At 41.9% G+C, this 24613-nt stretch overlaps 1 protein-coding gene and 1 long non-coding RNA gene across 2 annotated transcripts in view; both read left to right on the top strand.

The window, feature by feature from the left end:
- Positions 1–11975, top strand: part of LOC131247842 (uncharacterized zinc finger CCHC domain-containing protein At4g19190) — a 28502-nt gene extending 16527 nt beyond the window's left edge. The window contains exons 3-7 of the mRNA XM_058247758.1: positions 403–554; positions 706–828; positions 5234–5435; positions 11299–11413; positions 11522–11975. Of these exons, the coding sequence (XP_058103741.1) occupies positions 403–554; positions 706–828; positions 5234–5435; positions 11299–11413; positions 11522–11835 (906 nt within the window). The 3' untranslated portion in view covers positions 11836–11975. The remainder of the gene's footprint in view (positions 1–402; positions 555–705; positions 829–5233; positions 5436–11298; positions 11414–11521) is intronic.
- Positions 11976–13642: 1667 nt separating this feature from the next.
- Positions 13643–15274, top strand: LOC131247843 (uncharacterized). The gene is made up of 2 exons (XR_009172054.1): positions 13643–14650; positions 14755–15274. It is a non-coding gene; the product is annotated as an uncharacterized LOC131247843 (long non-coding RNA).
- The last annotated feature ends 9339 nt before the right edge of the window (positions 15275–24613 follow it).

Consider the following 24613-nt stretch of genomic DNA (forward strand, 5'->3'; position numbering starts at 1 on the left):
GTCTGATTGGCATGTATTTAGGAAAGATAGTTGAAAACAAAGGACGCTTTGTTTACTACCATATAAACATGGCTATATGGGTACACATTCATGCGACTTGCAGCATTATGTGGGCACTGAGGTTTTTCCAATATCTAGCCAATTTCTCCTGTGGGCCCCACAGTTCCATTGGAGGACTAAATGTGATCGGTTGATCTATGTGGTATTGTAGTCCCAAGGATGATTGATTGGTTTTCTGTTCCTATTTATGAATTGACCATCCTGTTGGGTTCCAGCGCTGGCCCTCCATGTATACACATGTGTTGATGGCCATGCATGCATGTCCCTTTGGTAGTTGAGTATTCATTGCTATCTTGTTGTTTGGTGCACTTCTGTACTTAATTTGAAGCTACAAATATACAGGTGGAAATGATGAAAGCAGTGAGCTTTATGTATGTCCGTCCACCTGGTTACAATGCAGAAAGTGCCAAAGCTGCAGAGATTGCAGATGGAAGGAAAAAGCTGGATCAAAACAGTGCCTCTCAAGACCCTGCAGATGGTGTTCATGCTACACTGTAATATAAAGTTTTTCCTATGATCTGTCTCTTCCATCCAAAAAATGCCTTTCGAGCTATATTTTAAGATCATATGCTGGTAATTGGCATAGTGGTAGTATGGCTTTATGGTCGTCCTTTGTTCGATAAGATATTAGATGCTGTCTTGTAGGCCCAAAACTGTTTCTGGTAAGGATCTTTCTGGTGAAGGCAAGAGGAAGCCTAGGCCAAAGGATGTTTTCGGTCGTGCTTTACCAACGGAAGAAGATTTTGAAGTCCTAAAAAATGCTCCAAGGTATGTCTGAATGTTTTTATTGTGGTAAAATAATATTACACAATGCTATGCAGGTATGCTAATGCTTAAACCGTGTTATAAAAATCTAGACAATAGGCGTAGGCTTGAATGTATTGACTGCCTGCTTATCCTAGAATATTATACAATCATTAGACAACAGATTGACAGGGCGGCTCAAAGTGTCAACCACTTGATTCAAGGCCCCGGCAGGTGTTTGAGTGAAAATGTTTATTCTTGCAAGAACGCCACCCTCTTGGCATGATGTCGGTTGATCTTGATTTGACCATAGATGTACTTGCGTGCTTCGTGGTCCGAATACAACACAAAATTGTTTTGTATCAAGTAATGCCTCTAATGTTGGAGGGCCAAAATAGCATAGAACTCAAAACCATAAGTGGAGTAGTTCAAATTGGATCCATTGAGCTTCTTGCTAAAGAATGCCATGGGCTGGTTGTCTTGCCCCAACACGGTGTCAATGCCAAGGTGAGAGGCATTTCAACTCACCTCAAAAGTCTTCACTAAAATCGGGGATATGCGCATAGCTAAGATGGGAGCTTCGGTCATCTTGAGCTTCACAATTTGGAAACCGCGATCCACAGCCTCAGTCCATTGAAACTTTCCACTCTTTATACAATCAGTAAGTGGTGTGACTGTAGTGCTAAAATCTCTAATGAAATGGTGGTAGAAGGTAGCAAGCCCATGAAAGCTATGGACTTCAGGAACAGTCTTCAGCATTGGTCATGAAACAATTGCATCCACCTTGTTTTGATTGAACACCATCGGTCAACACAATATAACCCAGGAAAACCACATTGTCCGAAAAATAACTACATTTCTTGGCATTCACATTATACTTATCCTTTCTCGATGCATCAAATATTGAAGTGCCAGTGCTTCAAGTGTTCACCACAAGAATGGCTATGGACCAATTTATCATCAAAGTAAACTGCAATGAACTAGTGTTTTGAATAGCACCCGTAGTGTAACAGTGGCGCCCGTAGCATAGCGGTAGTACCCGTAGCGTAGCTATGACGCTACGTAGTGTTAGCAAGTAGTGTAAATTCCCGATAGCATACGTTACAGGGGTCATAGTGTATGTAGTGTTGTAGCGTGCGTAGCATATGTAGCATATGGACTGTGCGCGTAGTGTATGTAGTGTACGCTACACCTTTCTTTTAATAAATGGTAGTTATATTTTGCACTTTTTAAAAGGTAATTATATTTTGTATTTTGTACTTAATACTCCACCTGTGGAATTTTAATTACTTTTCGTACCTGTGACTTGTGGTTTCAATTAGACATTATTAATTATAGTTTGCTTCAAAAGTTGTTTGGTTTATGTATGTAAATTGGCTTTTGATAAATGATGGTTAATAACTTATTTGAACATGCTTATACTTGAAAAAAATTATTATTTTTTACCTTACTATTTATCAAATTTTTTCTATTTTTAAATTAAAAAATTGAGGTATTGTGTGAGAGCGGATTAGGTGAGGGCCTAGCCTCACCCAAGACGGTGTGACCCTTACCGTGGGGTTACCATGGGGCCCACCTTGATGTGTGTATTATGTGTACATGTCGTCCATTTGTTTTTACAGATCATTTTATGGCATTATCCACAAAATGAAGCAGATCCAATTTTTAGGTGGACCATAGCATAAGAAACAATGGTGATTGACCGTCCCACTGTTAAAAACTTCTTAGGGCGCACCTTAATGTTTCCGTAGTGTTTATTTACCATCCAATCCCTTGATAAGGTCAGCTAAGCCTGGATGAAGGTTAAAAACAAATATCAGCTTGATCTAAAACTTTTGTGGCCCATTAATTATTAATCAACACCGTTTCCTATGGTATGGTCCACCTGATAATTGGATCAGTTTCATTTTTCGGATAATGTCATAAAATGATCAGGAAAAACGGATAGATGGTGTGGATACATAATACATACATCAAGGTGGGCCCCACGGTAACCTCAAGGTAAGGGCCGCATTGTCTTGGGTGAGGCCGGGGTCTCACCTAATCTTCTCTCGTATGGTGTAGCATATGCTACACGCTACAGAGGGCTGAACGCTACGCAACACGCTACCACTATTTAAAACACTGTAATGAACTTGTCATTGAAAGGCTGCAAAACTTGGTTCATCGCTCTCATGAACGCACTTGGGGCATTTGATAAACATGGTGAGCCGCTAGTACAACCCTCGCTCATCTTGAAGGCGGTTTTCCATTCCTTTTTGGGTCGGACACAGATTTAATGATAACCACTCTTCAAATCAATTTTTGATAGCAACCTCAATCCTGCAAGTTGATCAAACATGTCATGTAATTGTGGAATTGAAAATCAATACTCGACGGTAATCTTATTGATGGTGCAGCTATCAACACTAGTGCGCCATGAACTGTCCTTTGGGGTGGGGAGAGCGGGCACCACACAAGGACTCACTTTAGCCATTTCTGTACATTCAGTGCACTCTATGGATAGAGGAATACATAGAGTTGAACACAGGAAAATAAGAAATTGAAAGAGGAATTGTGAAGCATTTTTTTAAAAAAAGTTGGATCAACCCTTCCAATTGAATGAGTAAAGGAGACGGAACTTACCAGATAAGGAATTTCACTACCATAGGACCATTATAGTTATGGCCTCTGTTCACCAGGCAAGAGAGATTCCCGTAGTAGTCGCGAGAGAAATGGAACAACTTGAACCTTGAAAACGGGGTTATGGGAGAGCTATACAAGGAGAGTGGGTACCACACAAGGACTCATACTTTCTTGTATATAACCCTTCTCAAGTAGCTCTCACACTTGCCGGTTGAATTCCTCATGCTCTTTAGTACTCATTCGATAGGCAGCTTTGTTCATTAAGCTAGAGCCTGTGTTGAGGTCAACATGATGTTGGATATTCCTCATCTGCGGTAAGCCCTCGGGAAGGTTGTTTGGCATCACATCCTCATTAAGTCATACCCTTTGAGTAGCGGCTTCATTGCACCTGGTACACTTGACCCCTTGCTAACATCTTGTGCCACCGACGCATACACCTTGTCCTCCTCTTTTGCCGCCTTCACAAACAATGACATGGAGAGGAAGTTCTTACCTTCCCCTTGTAAAGGCTTGGGTAAAACTTCTTCCCACATTGGACCCAAAATGATCTTATCACCTTCCTTGTAACAAGTGTAGGTGTTCATTTTATCACCATGGATGGCGCTATGATCAAATTACCACAATCTTCCAATAGGATATGACATGCATCTATTGACACCACATTACAACCCACGGTCCACATAATTTTTAATAATTGAAAAAGAAATGAAGCATCATTTAGTGACGTTTACTCGATTGTCCTTGCTAATCCATGAGAGTTTGTAGGGAGTTAGATGCTGCATCGTTGGCAAGCGTAGCTTCTCCGCAGCTTTATGAGAAACGATGTTTTCACAACTTCTTGCATTAATGATTAATTTACATACCTTGCTGTTGACGGTGCAAGTCGTCTGAAAAATACATAAGCAGTGACAATAATTCTGATCGGTATTCTTTGATCAAGAGGCTTTTTTGAAGCTCCAATGCGTCCCTAATAAATTGCTTCATCTTTCATTTTTTTTGTTTGTTTGTTTGTTTGTTTTTTTTTTTTTTTTTTTGAGAAAGAGTGTTTTCATTTGCATTTTTATCTCTGCAGCAGATAAGAGTGCATGTGAGAATGAGTATTTTCATGTGCATTTTTCTCTTAATTGCAGCAGTTAGAATGAGAATACGTTCTCTTAATACGACGCAAGTGCATGTAAATCGATACTCCTTTGATGTTTTCCTTTTAATTCTGTTGAAAGGTTGATACTTGAATAAGGCCCATTGGGGCCAAGTCCATGTAATAAGGCGCATAGCACCTATTCACAAGTCCATGTGACAGGGTCCATATGCCTATTCATGTTTTTACTATTGTAAATAAGGAGTATAGGGTTAGGGTTTCAATACACCCTAAGCATCTCATGTTCTTGTTACCTCTCCTCTCTCTCTCTCTCTCTCTCTCTCTCTCTCTCTATCTCATTATTTCTCTCTTCCATCTTTCTTCTTCTTATTGTAGCTTCTCATGGGCTCTCAAGATTGGCACCATGTAGCCGTTTAATAAATTCCATTAATAAACTCTTCACCATTGAAGAGAAAAAAGTTTAGGCCTTGGCCCTCATAGTTGCATTAATTGTCTTTTACTAATGCAGCTGAAAGCTACAAGATTGAATCTACCATCATGTTAAAACTTCAAATCTGTAACTTTGATGATTTGCAATTAATAATTCTCATCTGAACTTCTTTTATATTTCTGATTGCCAAGACTTGCTCTGACCACTGTTTTGAAATGTCTCTCATGTTATTGCACTTTAACTTGTGAAAATTTTGTATTGATAACATGGTGCAGGCTAGAGACAGGTTTGCCGGCAAGAGTAAAGCCATTTGGAGTCGAAGTTCGTAATGTAAAATGTGCAAGGTGTGGAACCTACGGTCATCAAAGTGGTGATCGTGAATGCCCTTTGAGGGACGCCATAATGCCCAATGAAGAGAGTCGGTTGAAGAGAGATGATCCCCTCACAGCTATCTTGGCACATATTGATTCTACTGAGGTGAGCAATTTGTTCTGCTACTTCAGTTTCTACATGTAAATTTCAATTCCATTTTAAAGGGTGTGGAAGCTAATATTCTCATTTTAGGATCTTTCTTGCAAGTTAGTCTTTGAATTAACAGTACGGTACTGGGTTCTTCGAGTCTGGTAGTTGGAAGCAGCAAAATGTAAATCCCTTAAGATGCAGAATAGTTAGGCTAAAGCGCAGTTTTGGGCATGATTGTGTTGGTACATGTGTTGTTATTGGTAACCGTGTATTGATGGGTTCTGTGCAATCAACTACTTGTGCGTGTATTTGGTGCTTCATGATCAGCAGTTTGCCTGGCAATTGCCCCTCAATATCCGAACTTTGCATCCTTGCCCTTTGGGGCATGCATTCTAATATTTGGTCAGGTCAATACGAGGTGTGACTGTGCTGGCATGTGAGTGGCGTCAACGTGAACCTTATATGTTGAAAGAGCTTGGGTAAAAGGGGAAGGTTGACATCTCGAGGATGGCTGATCATAAAACTTTTGCCAATCTATAATTTGAAAGCCAATCCTGGATTGCTAGGAGTAAAACTAAACATGATGATCAATCTCATACTTTTTATCTGCGCGGCTTCTCTGGTTGAACTGAATTAACTGTGTTGTGTCAGTTCGTACATTTGATATGATTTTCACCATCGAGATGTTTCTTAGGTTGTACTATTGTATCACCTAATTTGATTGAATGAATTGTATTCTGTCAGCAGTTGGGTGGCAAGCTTCTATCCACTTATTTTAAAGTATGCAAACTCAGGATTTAGTGGCTTTGAATCAAACTTCCAAATTCCAAGTCCCAAGATTTGTTGTATCCACTATCTAACACAAAATACTCATTAAGCTCAACAACAATGAGAAGTGAACCCATGATATATCTGAGTTGTTTCGATAACATAATTAATCACTTGCTTTATCAGCTTGGTGCTGCATTTAATCCAGTGATTAGACATCCAGATCAATTGCATTTTTCAACTGCAGTGGTATAAAAGTGGCCACAAGCCTTTCAAAAGAAAAAAGAAAAAAAAAGAAAAAAAAAAGAAAAGAAAAGAATAGAAGCTAGAGAATTAAATAAGAATCAGCACATAAACTGAAATTCCAGGATTACATGCTGGCTAGGTCGGGATGGGTCTCAAAGTGGCATAAATGGATTTTGGAGTGTGTTAGATCAGCTAGATTTTCTTCTTTGGGCTAATGGCTCTCTCAAAGGTTTCTTTAGATTGTTGAGCGGTCTTCGGCAAGGTTATCCTTTATCTCCATTTTTATTTGTTGGTGGCAGAAACACTTAGCAGAATGTTGGAGGAGTGAAAAATGGTGACTTTCAAATGTCTCATCTTCAATTGGTGATGATTAGGGGTGTACACGAGTCGATCGAGTCGAACTAGACTCAACCCGGCCCGGCCCAGTCACCAGCCAAACTCAGCCCGAACTCGGCCCGGCCCGGTCACCGGGCTAACATGTCCAGCCTGAACTCGGCCCGGTTAGCAATCGAGCGAGTTCGGGCCAGTTTCGGACCTTACAACAAGTTCATGGGAAGGGCTTTGGCAGGTAATCCGCGTCTCATTACATGGCCCTCGATCAACGATTTAGATAGTTGAACTATAGACTCCACAAAAAATCTAACTAGTCAGGACATTATAATTCCTTTTTGTATTTGGATGAATTTAGGCCATTCAAATTATACGTCTGTGAGGTGGATGAGTTACTGTCACTTCAAAGATGGGCGGTGAACTATCCCGGAAGGGTAAAGGGGAAAGGGACGGGTAGGGTTTTGAAATACACACACACACACACCACTCGACCGAGTCGGGCCGGGTCGGGCTGAGTCGGGCCAGGTCGAGTCGGGTTTCGGACCGAGTTGGGCCGAACTGGGACCTATCCGAACTTAGTTTCGGGCTGAAGAAAATGGCCCGTCCCGACCCGAACTCAGTTCTGGGTCAGGCCGAGTCGAGCGAGTTAACCGGGCTAGCCCGGTTCGTGTACAGCCCTAGTAATGATACACTGCTCTTCTGTGATGCTAAGGTGGTCTAGGTCTATATTACAGAGAAGATTATTTGGTGCTTTGAAGTTGTATCGAGCTTGTTGAAATTCACAAAAGTGAAATTTTGGGAATCAGATTACTCGTTGAGGAAGTCAATTATTCAGCAGGATTTTTTGGGTGTATAGTTAGGAGTCTTTTGTCCTCATACTTGGGTCTTCCCTTGTGCATTGGCATGCTTGCGGACATTTAAGATTATTGAAAGAATTGGAGGCAAACTATCAAGCTGGAAGAGAAGATACCTTTCGCCTGAGGGTCGCATTACCTTGGTAAAGGTTGCTCTATCAAATATACCTCTCTATTTTTTCTCTTTTTCATTGTATTGCTAGCTTTCTTTTGCAGGATGGAAAAAGCCCGTTGTGATTTCTTGTGTCAAGGGACAAAAGGCCAAACATAAATTTCATTTCATGCAATGGTCCAAGGTATGTGAACCGGTTAAAAATGGAGATGTTTGCATTAACGACTTGAAAACAATGAATGTGGCCCTTCTAGGAAAGTGGCTTTGGAGGAAGAGGGATTGTGGAAGCAGGTGATTGTTTGCAAATATGACTCAAATGAGACCGAGCAGGGGAATCGGTAGATGCCTCCTTGCTGCAGGAATCTCTCGAATGAGGAATTGGTGGATATGATCATATTTCTACAAAGCTTCGGTGATTTGGAAAGATATTTTCAGATCTGCTGGCGGGTTCAAGAAAGGACTTGCTTATTTGTTTGGGAATGGAGCACATATCAGATTCTGGTAGGATGAGAGGTGCACCAATGGACCTCTTTGCTTCTTATTTGCTAGACTGGCTGCTACTGCGTTGTATTAGGAGATCATTGTTTTCAATTGCTTCGAGATCTCGGGTGCCCAAGTGGTTTGGGTGCCTCCTCGTCGCAGGAATCTCTCTGAAGAGGAATTGAAGGATATGATCTACTTGTTGGAGCTTCTTCAGAGTTGGTTGCTGAATCCATCGTTCTGGGATGTTTGGGTATGAAGATCGGAGAAGTCTGTGAGTTTTTCGGTTCATTCCTTGTACAAGGCAATCCCATTCCCTAGTGTGAGTGTCCAAGGATCCAACAGCAGCACTTTGGTAGTGCAAAGGTCCCCCCAGCGTTTCTGCATTTGCTTGGTTGGTGGGAAAGAACAGGGTGCTTACGAGGGTCAAATTGCAGAAGAGACAAATGATCATTCCTATTGTCTGCATCATGTCTTGGGGATGTAGAGTCAGTGGATCACCTGTTTATTCATTCTTTTTCGTTTGAGCAGTTTGGATTCAGTTTTTCAATTTGTTCCAGTGCTGCTAGGTCACGGTTGATGCCAGGATCTATAGGGGAATTCTTCTTTGCTTAGCATGGGGGTGGGAATGGTCTGAGAAGGGAAAGTCCTGTGGAGATTATCGCTTCTAGCTGGTCTATGGTCACTTTGGATGGAGTTCTACGAAAGACGTTTCCGTAACTGTCATTAGTGTTCTGGTGAGGTTTTCAGAAGGACAATTGGTTTGCTTCTTGGGATTTGATTCTTAAGCCCTTTGTTTCTTCTTTTGTTTCCTCTTGTTCTGGTTTGTAGTTTTGTTCAGAGATATCTTCCTCCATTAATAAAGTTGGCATTAGTTCTCAGGAAGAAGGGGAAGGAAAAACTGAAACTCCAGCAGCTATGTTTGTTTTACCAATCCAGTCATTCTAGCAACTTTACTCAATCTGCGGCAATCATAATTGGATTTCCAGTAATGATGGGGGATTTCTATAACCAAAAAGCAGTTTCCAGAAACCCAACAGATTAGATAGCATTCAAAACTCATACTTGATTCACATGTGAGCCCTTTTACAAGAAGAAAAGCCTTCAACTTAAAGAGGTTCTAGAAATCCAATAGATTACATAGCAATAAAAACTCAAAGAAGGTTCATACCAGATTCACATGCGAGCCATGCTATAAGGAGAGTAGTTCTTTAACTAAAGAAGTTTCCAGAAATCCAGCAGATCAGATGGCAACCAAAACTCAAGGAAAATTGATATCAGATTCACACATGAGCCATGCCATTTTGAGAGCCCTTCAGTTTAAGAAATCTGATACATTTAATAACCCTAAACAGCCCACAATCGCCAAAGAAGTCTCACATTTTCTATAGAAAGGAAAGAAAAACAAAGTTTACCAGTCATATGGCTGATAAACAGTCCTAAGCTACTACAAGCCTAGTCCTTCACTAGTTAATCTCAGCCCTTCCAATACCTCTAGCCCTCCTAACAAAAACTAAATAAAAACCTTATAACACCTATCATGAACACATGGGGTCCACATCTTTAAGAAATAAGGAGGCTTAGAAGCCTTCAAGGAAGTAAAGGTTGTAGCACATACAAAAAGCTTCAGCTGCAAGTAGCCCTTTACATGCACAAGTAGGTTCAGTTGCAGGAACTGCTATTTGATGGGGTCACCAAATTGCACATGCAGTCCTCCCCTTGTTATCATTTTGAACTCTCGTGGCTGCTGATGTTGGAATCAACATGGAGACCCTTTTGGAACTGAATCGGGCCCACAAAGGGTCCCAGGATCTTCCCAGAACATTGCCTTCTACCACGACTCTTCTTTTTCATATTTGCACCCCCTTGAGAGCCAAAACTTGGCAAAGTAATATTTGGAAAAGATAAAATGTCTTAGTTTCAAACTTGTTACCTTTATTCTAAATCTTTGGATTTCACATTCACGGTGGAATTTCATTGCTTCTCATAAACATTCTCATGCTCACTCTACTCAGGAAGATGGGTGGCGTGTACCCCTCTAAAAAATAATTTAAAAAAAAAAAAGAAAAAAAAAAAAGAAAAAGAAAAAGAAAAAGAAGAAGAGAAAAAAGAGTGTAGAATATTGATTAGTTGTTGCGGTTGGGGTGATACTGTCCCCTTGGTTTTCCATGATGACTCTCTTTCTCAACTTTATGGTATTTTATGGTGCAGTCCCTAGTCTGATCTGGCTAAAATTCATCTCCATGTTCAACTGTTGCTATGCTCCTGATAGAGTGGAATGGTGGAACAGGATTTGTGCAGTCGACCCCAATTAGTCGGGGTATGGCTTAGATGATGATGATGATGTTCAACCCTATTTTCAGCTTCTGTATAAAGTCATCTCAGCTAAAAGTATCTCTATGAGTAATCTAAGTTGGATTCTTTGTCATAAATATTGCTCTTCCTGTTATTCCAACTGCCAAATGCTGTAGGTATGCAGCAAGCATGTCTTTTGAAGATATGCTTGTTTTTTCTTCAGTATGCCACGCGTATCATCATAGAAATTATCAGGTGTCGCTTAAGTGGCTTTAATGGCTTTAAGGTGTATTAACACTTTCTTGCCAACCACTTGTCTGACCAGTGTAATGTTCACCTGAATCAATCACCAGGCTATCAATCTGACCCACGTGTGATTAGGAAATCATTTACGGAAATCCTCTTTCCTAGATGGATTGCAGTAACTAGTTTAGATTGTTGTGCTGGCATGGTAGTCATGGGTCTATTCTTTTTGAAGGGTAGAAATATGGCTTTCCATTTCCTTATGCCTGGTTTTCTATGGATAAATAAAACTTAGTAGGTTTGCTTGCCATATTCAGCTACACCTCTTCTTACTCCCACAAAGTGGTGTATATGACAACTGCTGTGACTTGATCAAGCAGAATAAGATTTTGCACACCATTTAATTTTAACATCTGCCTTCTTTTTAGTTATTTGCAATTGGAACAGTTCTTTCTGCCAATGATTTGAGTGATTCTTTTCTCTGTGCAAAAACAAACGTGCTTGCCATTTTCTCTATATAGTTGTTTAGCTCAGCCATGCTTTTTTGCAGCCACTAAAGTGGGAGCTGAAGCAGAAACCAGGCATGAGTCCTCCTCGTGGTGGGTTCAGACCAGATGATCCTAATCAGCAGATAGTCGCAGATGATATCTTTGATGAGTATGGAGGTATACATAGATTTTGCTTCTTCCCTCAATTCTGATGATGCTAGAAGTTTTTTTTTTTTCTTTTGTTGTTTGGGGGAAGAGTTTTCTCATTATTCTTTCTAACTGTAGGATTCTTGGATGGAGGCAACATCCCTGATCTGCTGACCAATTTCTCATCAGCAAACAAATCTAGGAAGCACTCTAGAAAGAAAAGCAAGCACAAGATCAAGTCATCTGCAACGGGTAGTGATTCCAAGAATCACAAGAAGCGGCCATCGCCATCCTCTGACTCATCAGATTCTGATAGGGAAAGGAGAAGGTCAAAGAAAAAGCATCACAAAAGGAAGCGGCATGGATCCGATTCAAGTTCATCTGACAGCTCAGATTCTGATCGATGTCATGGAAGAAGTAAACGTCGACACCATCAATCTGATTCAACCTAAGATTAAGATGGAAATGTAGTGTAGATTGCAGGCACCTAAAGAGTTAATAAACAAATCTGTGGTTGTGGGTGTACTGCCATAGGAGTAATTATATGATGCTTTTGAGCTAGTACGGAAATAAATTTGGATGGCTTGTTGTATGATCCTCCACCCATTACTGTGCACTGCTGTCTGTATGATGGATACACATTGGGTGGGGCCACACCTCTTGGGGATCAGTGGAGAGGGACGCCCACTGTTAAGGAAAGTCCTGTTTTCAGCATTTGGCCCAGGGATATGTTGTCCTTCATGAAATCCCTGCAACTCGATGTCGTATGTCCGCCCTAAATAATCAGCCCAATCTAACCATCGGGTGGGCCCCACCACCTTAATTAGTACAATGGTTTCTACATTGTTTTCTATGGTGTGGGGCCCACCTGGGTGTGTGATGCAGGACAATTAACCACTTGCTCTAAAAGCTCGAACTGTTAGAGTATGACGAAATAATCCCTTTATCTCATAGCCCAGGCCCCACATCTCATGAGTTAGGACCTCGACCGAACCCCCTTCGTGGGCCCCAAATCACATGGGCCTCCTACCCCGCAAATTGCATGGGTCACCCACCCCAAGTGTGCCCCTGCATCCCACAGGCGACCCCACTTGAGCCCAGTGTGAAAATGTCTCTGTATTAATCACCCCCGGTGAGGAGTCTCGAATACGAGACCTCCCGCTTTGATACCAATTTGATGTAGGACAATTAACCACTTGCTCTAAAAGCTAATATTTGTGTTTTACCTTATTCCATGTCTTTTTTAACTTACAAAAAAGTTAGATCTCAAACAAACATCATGGTCAGCCTTGGAAGGTTTCAACGGTGGCCGTCACTGTCCCACTATTTTCCGTGGTGGGGTCCAGTGGAACTTTGAATCTGCTTAATTCTTTGGCTCACTTTCTAAAATGATCTCTCCAAATGTATGGATGGTGTGGATACAACACATACATCATGGTGGGGCCCACAGAACGTGGTCAGCAAGGGGCCAAGAAAAGAAATGACTTGAAAAGCGTTTACCATTATGTGATCGAGTGCGTGCACTGCCGAACGGAGAGAGACGTATAGCAGAGCATTAATGGTAAGGCGACGGACTCTTAGCATTCAACCAATCCTATTTCACCACGTAACTTCAGTAGCCCCTTGGCTACTGAAGTGTTCAGTATCTAATCCGCTCCCGGCCTCTTGGAATAATGCATCTCATCATTTTTATCGTACACGTGTTGCCCGACCAGGGCACGATAGGGTTGGTCTAAGATGAATAAGATGAATGGCTTTGATCTCATGACCATTTGGCGCTCGAGTTGCCCGTCCAGGGCACGATAGCGTTGGTCTAAGATGAATGGCTCTGATCTCATGACCATACGGCGCTCGAGTCGACCGTGAAAATGGAGAGCGAAAAACTAAAAAGAGTTGAGAGTCCCGCTCTCAGTTTAGTTGTTTCCCTCCTTGCTCCTTGCATATATTTACATTATTCCTTAGAGAGAGAGAGAGAGAGAGAGAGAGATGTCGAGGGTTTTGAGAGGTAATAGGGCTTTGATGGCGGCGGCCATGAGGGGAGGAGGGAAAGCTTCGGTGCAGAGCCCTAATACGAGCGTGGTTGGTGGAGCCTCTTCTCGCACTGCCTCAACCTCTGGCATTCTGAAGCTTGTGCCTGTATCCCCCGCCATGTCCAAGTTTCTCGGCGGCATCACTGAAATCTCTCGCACCCAAGCTATCAAGAAGGTTTGGGAATACATCAAGCTCAATCAACTTCAGGTACCTCCTTTTCTACTTTTAATCAACTGCTATAGTGATCAAGCCTGATAAATACTCACCAATTTGTAAATTTATTTGGACGACTTTTTTTGTTCAAACTTGCACCTCTCTTTCTTCCTTTTACTCCCTTTAACACGTGTGCATGCAGCATGTAAACACACAATTCTATGCTCCATTCCCTGCCGATTGTGCATTCACAGTATCAAAAGTTATACATTTTGTGGCTCATGACTTTCTTTCTCTTACAGCTTACAGTTTCTTTCCTTTCTTACTTTTAGGCAGTTCCTTTTAATGAAAAAAAAAATCTTGTTATTTTTGAAAATTCAAATGCTAAACCCCTTCTCTTAATCAAGTCCAAACTTCTCCCATATCTAAGGGTATTTTCCCAGTTTTTATGGAAATTCACAATTTTGAAGAAATGCGATAGTTTCGGTTTTATATTAGACACATCGATTTTAACCTTGAGCTGACCCCGTTTAGTTGGGATAAGATTTAGATGATGACAACAGAGATTTGAACCTAACTTGTCACAGGTTTGCTGACACATACATCCAATCAATGTTTCAAACACATTTGATCAATTTTTAGCTTTGTTCTCTGCAAAGAGATAGGGAACCTACTTTGATTTTTGTTTATACTTACCTGAACGGGTGCTATTTTGAATTTTGTTTTGACTTTTCCAATTTCACCTATGAATGTTTGACGTTCTTTCTTTCATTCTTTCTTTCCTTTGTTGTTGTTGTTGTTGTTTTGTTAAATTGTGTTATTGATTTACTGGTATGTTGTGCGGCTGGGTGAATAGGTTTTTGTGCAGTCGGATGTGCTGGAAGTGGCACTTGACATGAGGAATCAATTTGATGCCCGGCCTGATGAATTTGAACACATGGATGCTCTTGATCCCAATATTCTATGTGACCCCGAAGGATGGCTCTTAAGCAACCCACTGGGAATTCGAACTGAAAGAGAGATACATGCACAGTCGGAAGGGGCAAAAATATACAGAAGGATGTACCAGAAGCGAACACCATAGTATGTTACTATATCTCCTACACAAACGCTGTTTCCTAGCAATTCACCTAATGAGCTACATGCAGTTTTTCGTTTCTGTTTATTTTGTCTGATTTGTTACACAGAAAATGAGTGAGGGAGACTGCCTGTGGGATCTCTGCTGCACTTTTGCTTCTCCTGATCTTTGTCCCATTTTACTGACATTCCTGCCAAAGTAGCACAAGCAAGATGCAGGGCATTCGTCAATATGCCGTGCCCTGTAATTCAGGCTAGTCCACTCATTAAGTAGCGTACATGTGCATTGAACATTCACCTTTGATTTTTTTTTTTTGAAAAAAAATCTAACTGTCCATTTTTCTCATAAATGAGTGGTCCATCTGATGAGTTTATCGAGAATCATTGTCCAGGTAAGCATGGGCTTAAGTACCTTTTTAGAAAGTTTGCTATGATTGGTATTTTTGTGCTTCAAAAAATCAGGAAGTTTCTTATTTTGATTCAAGCTAGGAAAGCAAGTACAAACCGATTAGGAAAGTAAGAGTGTTGGGGTCAAATAAGGGAATAGGAGTTTCTATAAAAAAAGCTGAAGCGGTGTATGTATGGAGTAGTTTTACAAGAAATACAAAAAGGAGAAAAAGACTGTCCCTCTCTCTAAACTTTTCTCTAGAACTTCTTTTCTTTTTCTTTCTTCTACCATGATGCCAATGTCCTCCTCGTCCGTGCCTTGCTAAAGATTTTCTGCATGGTATCAAAGGCATGTTGGTGGGAGACTGGCTGTTTTTTTTGAGTTTTTCCACTTCCTATTTGTGTTAGTTCTCCTTTCATGCAAGTTTTTTTTATTGGTCTTGGTGCGATTGATCATGTAGACATCGAGTGAAAAATTCTCCCAAAGGTTTGAGATGAAGGAGTTGGAAAACCATTAATACTTTTTTGGTCTTGAAGTGATGAAAGATAAATGGGTTTTGTTTCTTCAAAAGAAAATCGGTTTGAACTTGCTCACAAAGTTTGATTTGTTAAGTTCAAAACGATCCACCTCTCAAAAAAACGAAAAAAAGAAAAAGAAAAAGAAAAGTTCAAAACCTATCTCAACGCCACTTGAAGTGAATCACAAGCTATCGAAAGATGAAGGATAGCTACTAATAGATGCACATGCTTATCAAGAGATGGTTGGTAACCTGATATACCTAACTATTACTCGCCCAAATTTAGTAATCCACTTAGGGTTGTCAATCATTTTATATATGAGCCTAGGAAGCCACATATGGATGTAGTGAAGCTAGAGGTGTACACGAGTCGAGCTTTGCCCAGCTCGTGCTCGACTCGGACTACTCGAGTCCCAGCTCGTGCTCGGCTTGGCCTTCGAGCTCGGAACAGCAGCTCGTGCTTGGCTCGTCAGAGCTCGAGCCGAGTTCAAGCAGATTTCGAGCCGAGTTCGAGCAAAGTTTTCGAGTCTGGGCGAGCTGCGGTAGGGACAGGGGCACCGAGCAGGGCAGGGACGAGCGGCAAGGACGACTGGCTGCAGGGACAGGGGCACTGGGCAGGGCAGGGACGAACGACAGGGACGACTGGCGGCATGGACAGGGGCACCAGGCAGGGCAGGGATGCTGGACAGGGCAAGGTGAGCGGGAGAGAGAGAGAGAGAGAGAGAGAGAGAGAGAGAGAGAGAGAGAGGGAAGAAGGAGGGTAAGGGAAATCGCGACCGAGCAGGGCAGGGACTGCTGGACGGTCGCTATGGTCGCCAGAAAGGTAGCTGGACAGGTGAGGGAAGAAGAACAGTAAGGCAATCGAGCAGTTGAGACTTGAGAGAGAGAGGGAAGAAGGGTAATGACCGATGGGAGATAGGGGAACGAAGAGAGGGTTTTTTTTTTTTTTGAAGGGGACCGAACGGGCGCTGGGATGGCCGATGGGAGATTGGGAGTTAGGGTTTTGATTTTTAAAGGGTATATATACCCTACCGAGTCGAGCCGAGTCGAGCAGGGGCAAGCTTGAGCTTGGCTTGAATTCATTTCAAGCACCAAAAAACAACTCGACTCGGTTCAAACTCAGCTTCGATCCGAGTCAAGTTGAGCTCCTTCGAGTCAAGTCGAGCGAGTTACCGAGCTTTGCTGCTCATGTACAGCTCTAAGTGAAGCGGATCTTGAGATATATGAAGGCAACCATCAACGAAGGCATGTTTTACCGGAATGGTATGCCAATAAAGCTTGAAATCTATTGTGATTTGGACAAGGTTGGGGACGTATCTACACATTCAACATTGGGTTTTTGTTTGTCTTAGTTCAAGAAGTGTATCATGGAGAAACAAGAAGCAGCCTACTGTTGCATTATTTGCTGCAGAGGCCGGATATCAAGTTGCAATACTAGCTACAGGTGAAGTGTGTGGTTGTCGCAACTACTAAGAGACTTTGGAGGTTGACTATCCTGCTCCTATTATGAGTGAGAGTGCCAGTTCGATCATGTTGGTATCATACTCGACATTTCATACTCGAATGAAGCACATGGAGGTCCAGTGCCACTTCATTTGCGAGAAGTCATGAGCTCGAGTTGATGTGTCCCAATCAGTGACCATGCAGTAAATATTTTCACCAAAGCACTAGATGCAAACAAGTTTGATCTTTTTAAAAGAAGTTTGGGAATGGTAGATGCAAGTGGTACTTGATAATGAGGGAGAGTGTTAAGAATCATTGTCCAAGTAAGCACAGGTTTACATGCCTTTTTAAAAGTTTTCTATGGTGGGTGTCTTAATATTTCAACAGATTAGGAAAATTCTTATTTGGATTCAAGATAGGATAGCAAGTATAGACAAATTAGGAAATTAAACGGAGCTTTCGTGGAATGTCACGGGAGTGGGCTTCAAACATAAACGGAGCTTAATTAAAGCCTCTATTAGCAGAAACAATCTTGATGTTGTTTGCCTCCAAGAGACCAAAGTTCCTCTTTTTCAAAATAAGCTGATGTCTTCTTTATGGAATGCGCCTGACGCGAAGTGGACTGCTCTGGACACGTTAGGTAGCTCGGGAGGCATCGTTATTGCGTGGTGAGCATCCAAATGGGACCTCATTTCTTCTTCCAAAGCCTTCTTCTCGATGTCCATCTCTCTTCAAGATAAGTGCTCCTCATTTCAGTGTCTCATCTGCGTTGTTTATGGTCCTAATACCGACTCTGCTAGATCTGTATTTTGGGATGGGTTAACCAGGGTCAGATTGTCCTATTCAGGCCCGCTCTGTGTGGTGAGCGATTTCAATGTCACTCGCTTCACCAAGGAACATTCTAGGAGGAGGACTTCGCCGGCTATGCTTCAATTCTTTGATTGGATCTAGTCTCATGAGCTCATTGATCTTCCTCTCCTAGGGGCCAAATTCACCCGGAAGAACGATCGCAGGAACCCTATTCAATCCAGGCTCGACAGATTTCTTCTCTCGCCTGACTAGATAGAAGCCTTTCCTTCGTCCCTCCAATCTTCTCTCCCCAGAACAACCTCTGATCATTGCCCCATCCTTTTGTCTCTAGAGGAGATTAACTGGGGCCCGAAACCCTTTAAATTCAACTCCTCATGGCTACAGTCAGATGGGCTTCGCGACAAAATCATTTAATGGTGGTCTACTTTCCAAGTGGAAGGTTTCGCTGGGCACAAGCTTTCCTATAAGCTCCGACTTCTCAAAGATAATATTAAGGGTTGGCATCTTCAGGAAATCCAGAAGAAGGAAGCTGAGGTCGACTCCCTTTTATCGGAGTTGCAAGCAATAGACTCACAGGTTGATGACATCCCTCACTCTTCAGAAACCCTCACCAGGCGCATCGGCATCATTCAGGACCTTTCGAATAGAGCTCTAGTAGAAGAAGCCTCTTGGAGGATTAAATCCAGGTCCAAATGGATTGCGGAGAGCAACAAAAATACCGGTTTCTTCCACAATCTGGCTAACAGCAATACAGGTCCAAGGCCATCCTCTCCATTTCCGACAACGGTGTCATGGTGGAGAATCAACAGGAAATTGAAGACATTGCGATAAAACATTTTCGTGATCTCTTAACCTCCGACACCTGGAGAAGACCGCTCCTCGATCATGTATCCTTCAACACGTTGGATGCGGCTGACGCTGCTCTCCTCGAGGCTCCTTTCTCTCTTGAAGAAATCAAAGCTGCTATCGACGCAATGGAAGGGGACAAAGCTCCGGGACCGGATGGTTTCCTGATCATATTTTATCAGTCTTTCTGGGATTTGATTCAACTAGACGTTCTTCACTTCTTCCAGGAATTTCACAGCCGAGGAAAGCTTTCCAAAGGGCTGGGGGCTTCTTTCATTGCTCTCATTCCCAAGTTGGCGGGGGCTGTTTCTTTATCCGAATTTAGACCTATCAGCTTAATAGGGAGTCCCTATAAAATTCTGGCAAAAACCCTCTCTTCCCGCCTGTCGAAGGTTTTATCCAAACTCATCTCGCCTAATCAGAACGCTTTCATCAAAGGCAGACAGATCATTGATGGGGCTCTGATTGCAAATGAAGTCCTGCACTCCTGTCATAAAAATTAGTCAAGTGGCTTCTTCTACAAAGTGGACGTGGCCAAGGCCTATGATCATGTGGATTGGGGCTTTCTGAGGTACATGTTACAACGCATGGGGTTCGGCGCCAGGTGGAGCAAGTGGATTGATTCTTGTATCAGGTCTGCTCATTTCTCAGTTATCCTCAACGGGTCCCCAAAGGGTTTCTTCAAAAGCTCTAGGGGCCTGCGTCAAGGGGACCCCCTTTCCCCTCTTCTTTTCCTGCTCATTGGTGAGGCGCTCTCCAAGATGTTGATCAGAGGCCATGACCAGGGAATCCTACGTGGTTTGTCGATGCCAGGTCTGACTCACCCTCTCACGCACATCCAGTTTGTTGATGATATTTTAAAATTCTCTCAGCCCTCTCCTCAGTACGTCAATCACCTACGAACTGCTCTCCACTGTTTCGAAGCTGTGTCTGGTCTTTGCATCAATATGGGAAAATCAAAGCTGCTAGGAATTAATGTTAACACCGATACGCTGCTCTCTTCTGCTATAATTCTCGGGTGCCAGACCCAATCATTCCCCACCACTTTTGTCGGTCTGCCCCTCGCAGTGAGACCCCCCCCCCCCTCCCCCCCCCCACAAAATCCATGTGGGACAGGGTGATTTCTAAATTTCACAAATACTTGGCGATGTGGAAATGTTAGTATCTCTCATTTGGAGGTCGCCTGACTCTGATTAAAGCAACTCTGATGAATCTTCCCCTGTATTATATGTCTTTGTTCGAGTGCCCGGTCTTGGTTCTGAACGCCATCGACAAGATCAGGAGAGATTTTCTGTGGTTTGGTAAGGAAAATTAGAAAAAATTCCACCTGTTGGATTGGAAGGAAGTCTGTAAAATGTACAAGGAGGGTGGCGCCAATGTAAAAAATTTGAAGGTAATGAACAAAGCCTTGCTAGGCAAATGGTCCTGGAGACTTGCAACCGAAAAGGAAGCCCTTTGGTCATCAATTATCAAAGGCAAATACGGCTCCTCCCCCGGAAATTGGTGGACTAAAGATTCCTCCTTCTACAAGGCCTCTCACATCTGGAAAAGCATCCTTTGCGCCAAGGGTCCGGTCATACAGAACTGCGCGTTTCAGCTAGGAAATGGCTCTTCTATTCATTTTTGGGGAAGATCATTGGGTGGGGGAAGACATCCTCAAACGCCGGTTTCCTAACATCTATCGCTTGGCTCCTGACAAAAATATTTTCGTCAACAGCTGTTTCCATGCCACGCCAGCCCAGGTGCTCTGGGACATTCGTTACTCTAGGAATCTGACCGATAGCGAAGCTTCAGAGTATATGGCTCTAGGACTGCCTATCTAACATCAAGCCCCTCCTCAGCCAGCAGGATACTATTATATGGAAATTACATATGTCCGGAAAACTCTCGGTTAAGTCCCTTTATGCGCATATCTATCCTTCCTCGAACCCATCCCAGGACGTCTCCCCCTTCATCTGGAAATATTCTGCTTCCCCCCAAACTCATCTGCTTCGCCTGTTTGGTGGGTCGTAACAGAATCCTCACCGTTGATAATCTTATTAAAAGGGATATGCAGATTGTCATCATCTGTCTTTGCTGCATGAAAGAAGCCGAAACAGTTAATCACTTCTTGGTTCACTGCCCCTTCGTGACTCAGATTTTTGTGGACTTTTTCCACATCTTCTCAATCAGTTGGTGCATCCCTGACTCGGCCTCTAGCCTTCTCTCCTCTTGGCATGGCCTAAGATTGGGAAAGAAGAAGACCACGGTGTGGCGCATGGCTATTCTGGCAATATGGTGGTCAGTTTGGGAAGAGCGAAATGATAGATGCTTTAACGACGCTTCCTCTTCGTCTTCTTTCGTGGGGTCCAGGGCTAAGAGAATGTTGATAGAATGGGTTTCTATTGTCAAGGGGTCTCTTTTCTGTGATCTTTCTTTTCTTGGCCGTTAGTTTTTGCTCCCTGCTATCTCAGCAGGTTGCTCCTCTTTAGGCTTTTTGTACTTTTTTTTCTATCTTAATGAACCCATTGCTTTAAAAATAAATAAATAAATAAATTTAGGAAATTAAAAGTGTTGGGGTCCAATTAGGAAATAGAGAGTTACTATCTATATATAAAAAGCCCAAGGGATTTATGAATGGAGTAGTTTTTACAAGCAATAAAAAATGAGAAGAAGCTTCCCTCCCTCGACAGAGCACTTTTCAGAAGAAACCTACCCACTTTTCTAACTCTGATTTTGTGTAACCTCAATTATGATTTATAAATTGAAGTTGTCTATCTCATTCGAATTGCATGCTTTATTTTTTATGTATGTGTCTGAGTACCAATCCAAGGAAAGAGGATACTAATAAAAGATCAAGCAAAGATATGCTTCTCGTCTTGTTCTAGGTAGGGAAGGGCTGAATATCTCGTCTTGTTCTAGGGAAGGTAGGATTGGATATAAAAAATTCTCCCTCCAAGTTTTTTGTTTTTGTTTTTTTTTTTTTTCCTTCTTCCTTTTCTTTCTTCTACCATGATGCAAATACCCTCCTCTCTTTTCTTTTAGTTTGAGATATCTATATTTATAGGTTCCGCATTCACTTAATTCAATTTAACCTAGGTTCCGCATTTACTTAATTCAATTTAACCATTATTCATAACCTGAATTAGCAGACCTCGTCAAACTGTCAGTGCCCTTGCCTTACAACTATTCAATCTTTGAAGGACACTCTTCGTTGCATTGTCTGGGTGTAATCAAATCTTCCACAATGGCAGCTCCTGACAGTTTATCATTTAATTATTATTTCAGGGTCACCCTCTATTTCTAGATTTAGAATGTTCAGCTTCATAGCCAACTGAAGACCCAGGAGGCGGCCCATTGCTTCTGCTTGATTAACTATGCATTTGTGGAGTCTATTGCAAAAGGCCGGAATACACCTACCCTTGCCATTTCTTATGATTACACCAACCCCACAATCGTCTTTCAATGCTGACACAGCTCCATCCAAGATTTGGAGCGTACCATTTCACATGGGCTACTTCAGTTTATGCCATCCAAGAATCAAAGTGTACCATTACTCTTGAGTGGACAAGGTTGGCTAAGCTTCTTAATTGTAGAAATGAATTGGTCAGGAGGGCTGGATGGTTTTCATTAAAGCTGGCCTGAATCAAAGGGTATGCTGAATTAATGTTGAATCCTCCATTTTAGGTGATTTTCCAGATGAGAACCAATAATGTACCACAGTGCAGGGCTGCCAATTGTATGACTTAGTGTACTGGTGTGGCCCACCCAATGAGTGGATCAGCCTGATTTTCATATTAGGTATCATAGCACGCCCCACCTTTTTCATGGATTGGATATTCTACACCTGCAACATGTTGGGGTGTAAAAAAAAAAAAAAAAGATGCTACCAGAACTCAACGGGCACCGCTGTTGTACTTGTATCTAATCACTTGTTAAAAATCTAATTTTCTCCATGGAGCTACCAAATCCATTGAAATTTTAGACAGATTGTGTAAATGCATGTGATATTTTGTGGATCACTGGTTCCGGATTTTATCTATTATTCTGGACAAATGATTACACACTGCATTCATAACCATTTAAGCATGTATCTGTGGCCAATGTGCTTCCCATGTGGGACATCCAGGCAGCACAAAAGGTTGGCCTCATCAAATATCACCAGATACTAAAATTAAGCTGAGATAAGCAGTAGGTGGGCCACTGTTACAACAGCCCATGAGAGTGTTCCCGATATATATGTGTGCGCGCACCTGCATTGCTGCGCCCGTGTTATACGTATATTCTTCAGTTATAAATGCAATATTCCCCACTTCTCTCTCCTACGCAAAAAATGAAATAAAAATTGCCCAATTATCTCTTGTTTGGCCGTTGAACAAAGTCGTGGGCCTTTATTTATTTTCCCCAACTTTTAGTATTTTAATTAATTTGATTATGACATCATGATGCCATCACAATTCCGGGCCCATGTTAAGCAACAGAAGACTTCTTTTCATCAGATTCAATGCAAGGAAGAAAAAAAAAGTAGGCAAAGGAATATTGAACGTGGGCCGTTTGTTCTTTGCAGAAGTGTTTTCCAATGCAGTGCTTGACTCTGGGAAGTATGACCGGGCCCTTGGGTGAGTGCTCCAACTGTGGACATGTGACCACACTGTTGATGCACTATGAAAATCCAGATTGGAAGATCGTGACCACCAAAGCTCCCCTTTTTCAGTTGAATGTGGACCATAGCTGTGTTTTTTTTTTTTTTTTTTTTGTTCTTAATTGCCTATTTGTTAGACTCGGGCGACCGCACATGGGTTGAATCTTGCAATCCATGTTAGCCATGACAAAATGAGTTATCAATTGGGTCTGTCAATTTATTAGTATTAAGAAAAAAAAAAGGGCTTATTTTTTACAAATCAAAACCTATCAGATAATCCTATCTCTCAATTTTCTTTTGACCCTAAACCATTTTTTGTGGTTTGCCAATTGCCATTGCTTTCAGAAGGTTAGAAACTTTTGATAAGTCTAATTTTCTATAGATATGTCATCCATGTCAGGGCCCAATATATGGATGGACCCAATTGGTAGAAAAGCATGGCATATGCACCAACCAATCAATGGCTTACTATTCTCAAATTCATCCCTTCTATCAAACATTCCCAAGCTAATTTTTGGGTAACAGTTGTAGGAGGTTGTGAAAGGACCAGAATCCTCTACAATAGTTGAGTGGAAAGGGCTACATCATCAGATCATTGTTGGGCATACCGTATTGTGTGTTACATCCACTCCATCCCTTTAGATTTGATTGTTGATGTTATGCCTTGGACCCAAAACTCGATCCAACTTTTTAGTGGGCCACGCTGCATTGAACAATGAGATGATGACATTTGCCATGCAAACATTGCAGGTTATGTGCAAGAATTTTACACCATGGAATTCCCAAGTTCATCATGTATGGTGAACGATGGGGAAAATGGATTTTACGAACCCAATAACATACACCTTATAAGGTCCCTTAGGCCTTGCATGGTAGAGTAAACTGGATAGTTCCAAGTACTGTTGTAAATTATACAGATTAATATATTTCTGTATAATGTGGAAATCGAAAAATTGTAAAATAATCTGAAATTAGGACAGGCTGAAGCACGTCTGAAACGCAGTCCTTAAAGCGTTATTTGTCCCTACTCAAGTGAATTGAGTATGCTGATAGGTTACAGGTAAACTACTTCTAGGATACGACGAGCCTGGTGTGGGTCTGCGTTCAGCAAACACGAAGGCTCACCAAATGAAACTCTTATACACTCTATCTGGCAGAATTACAATATAGAAAAAATCTCAAAAGAGAAAGAAAGAGAAGAAATTTCTTTTGATTTAAAACATTGCACTGGTCAGTACTTCAGCCACTGGTTCAGATGAACCGTTCTAGACCACACCGTTGGTCTGTTCTTTTAGCAAAGGTTCAACCATTTATGTCTTGCTGGAACCACTGGAGTATTGGAGA

The sequence above is a fragment of the Magnolia sinica genome, chromosome 6 (genome assembly GCF_029962835.1).
Source record: "Magnolia sinica isolate HGM2019 chromosome 6, MsV1, whole genome shotgun sequence".
In the NCBI taxonomy this organism is placed as follows: Eukaryota; Viridiplantae; Streptophyta; class Magnoliopsida; order Magnoliales; family Magnoliaceae; genus Magnolia; species Magnolia sinica.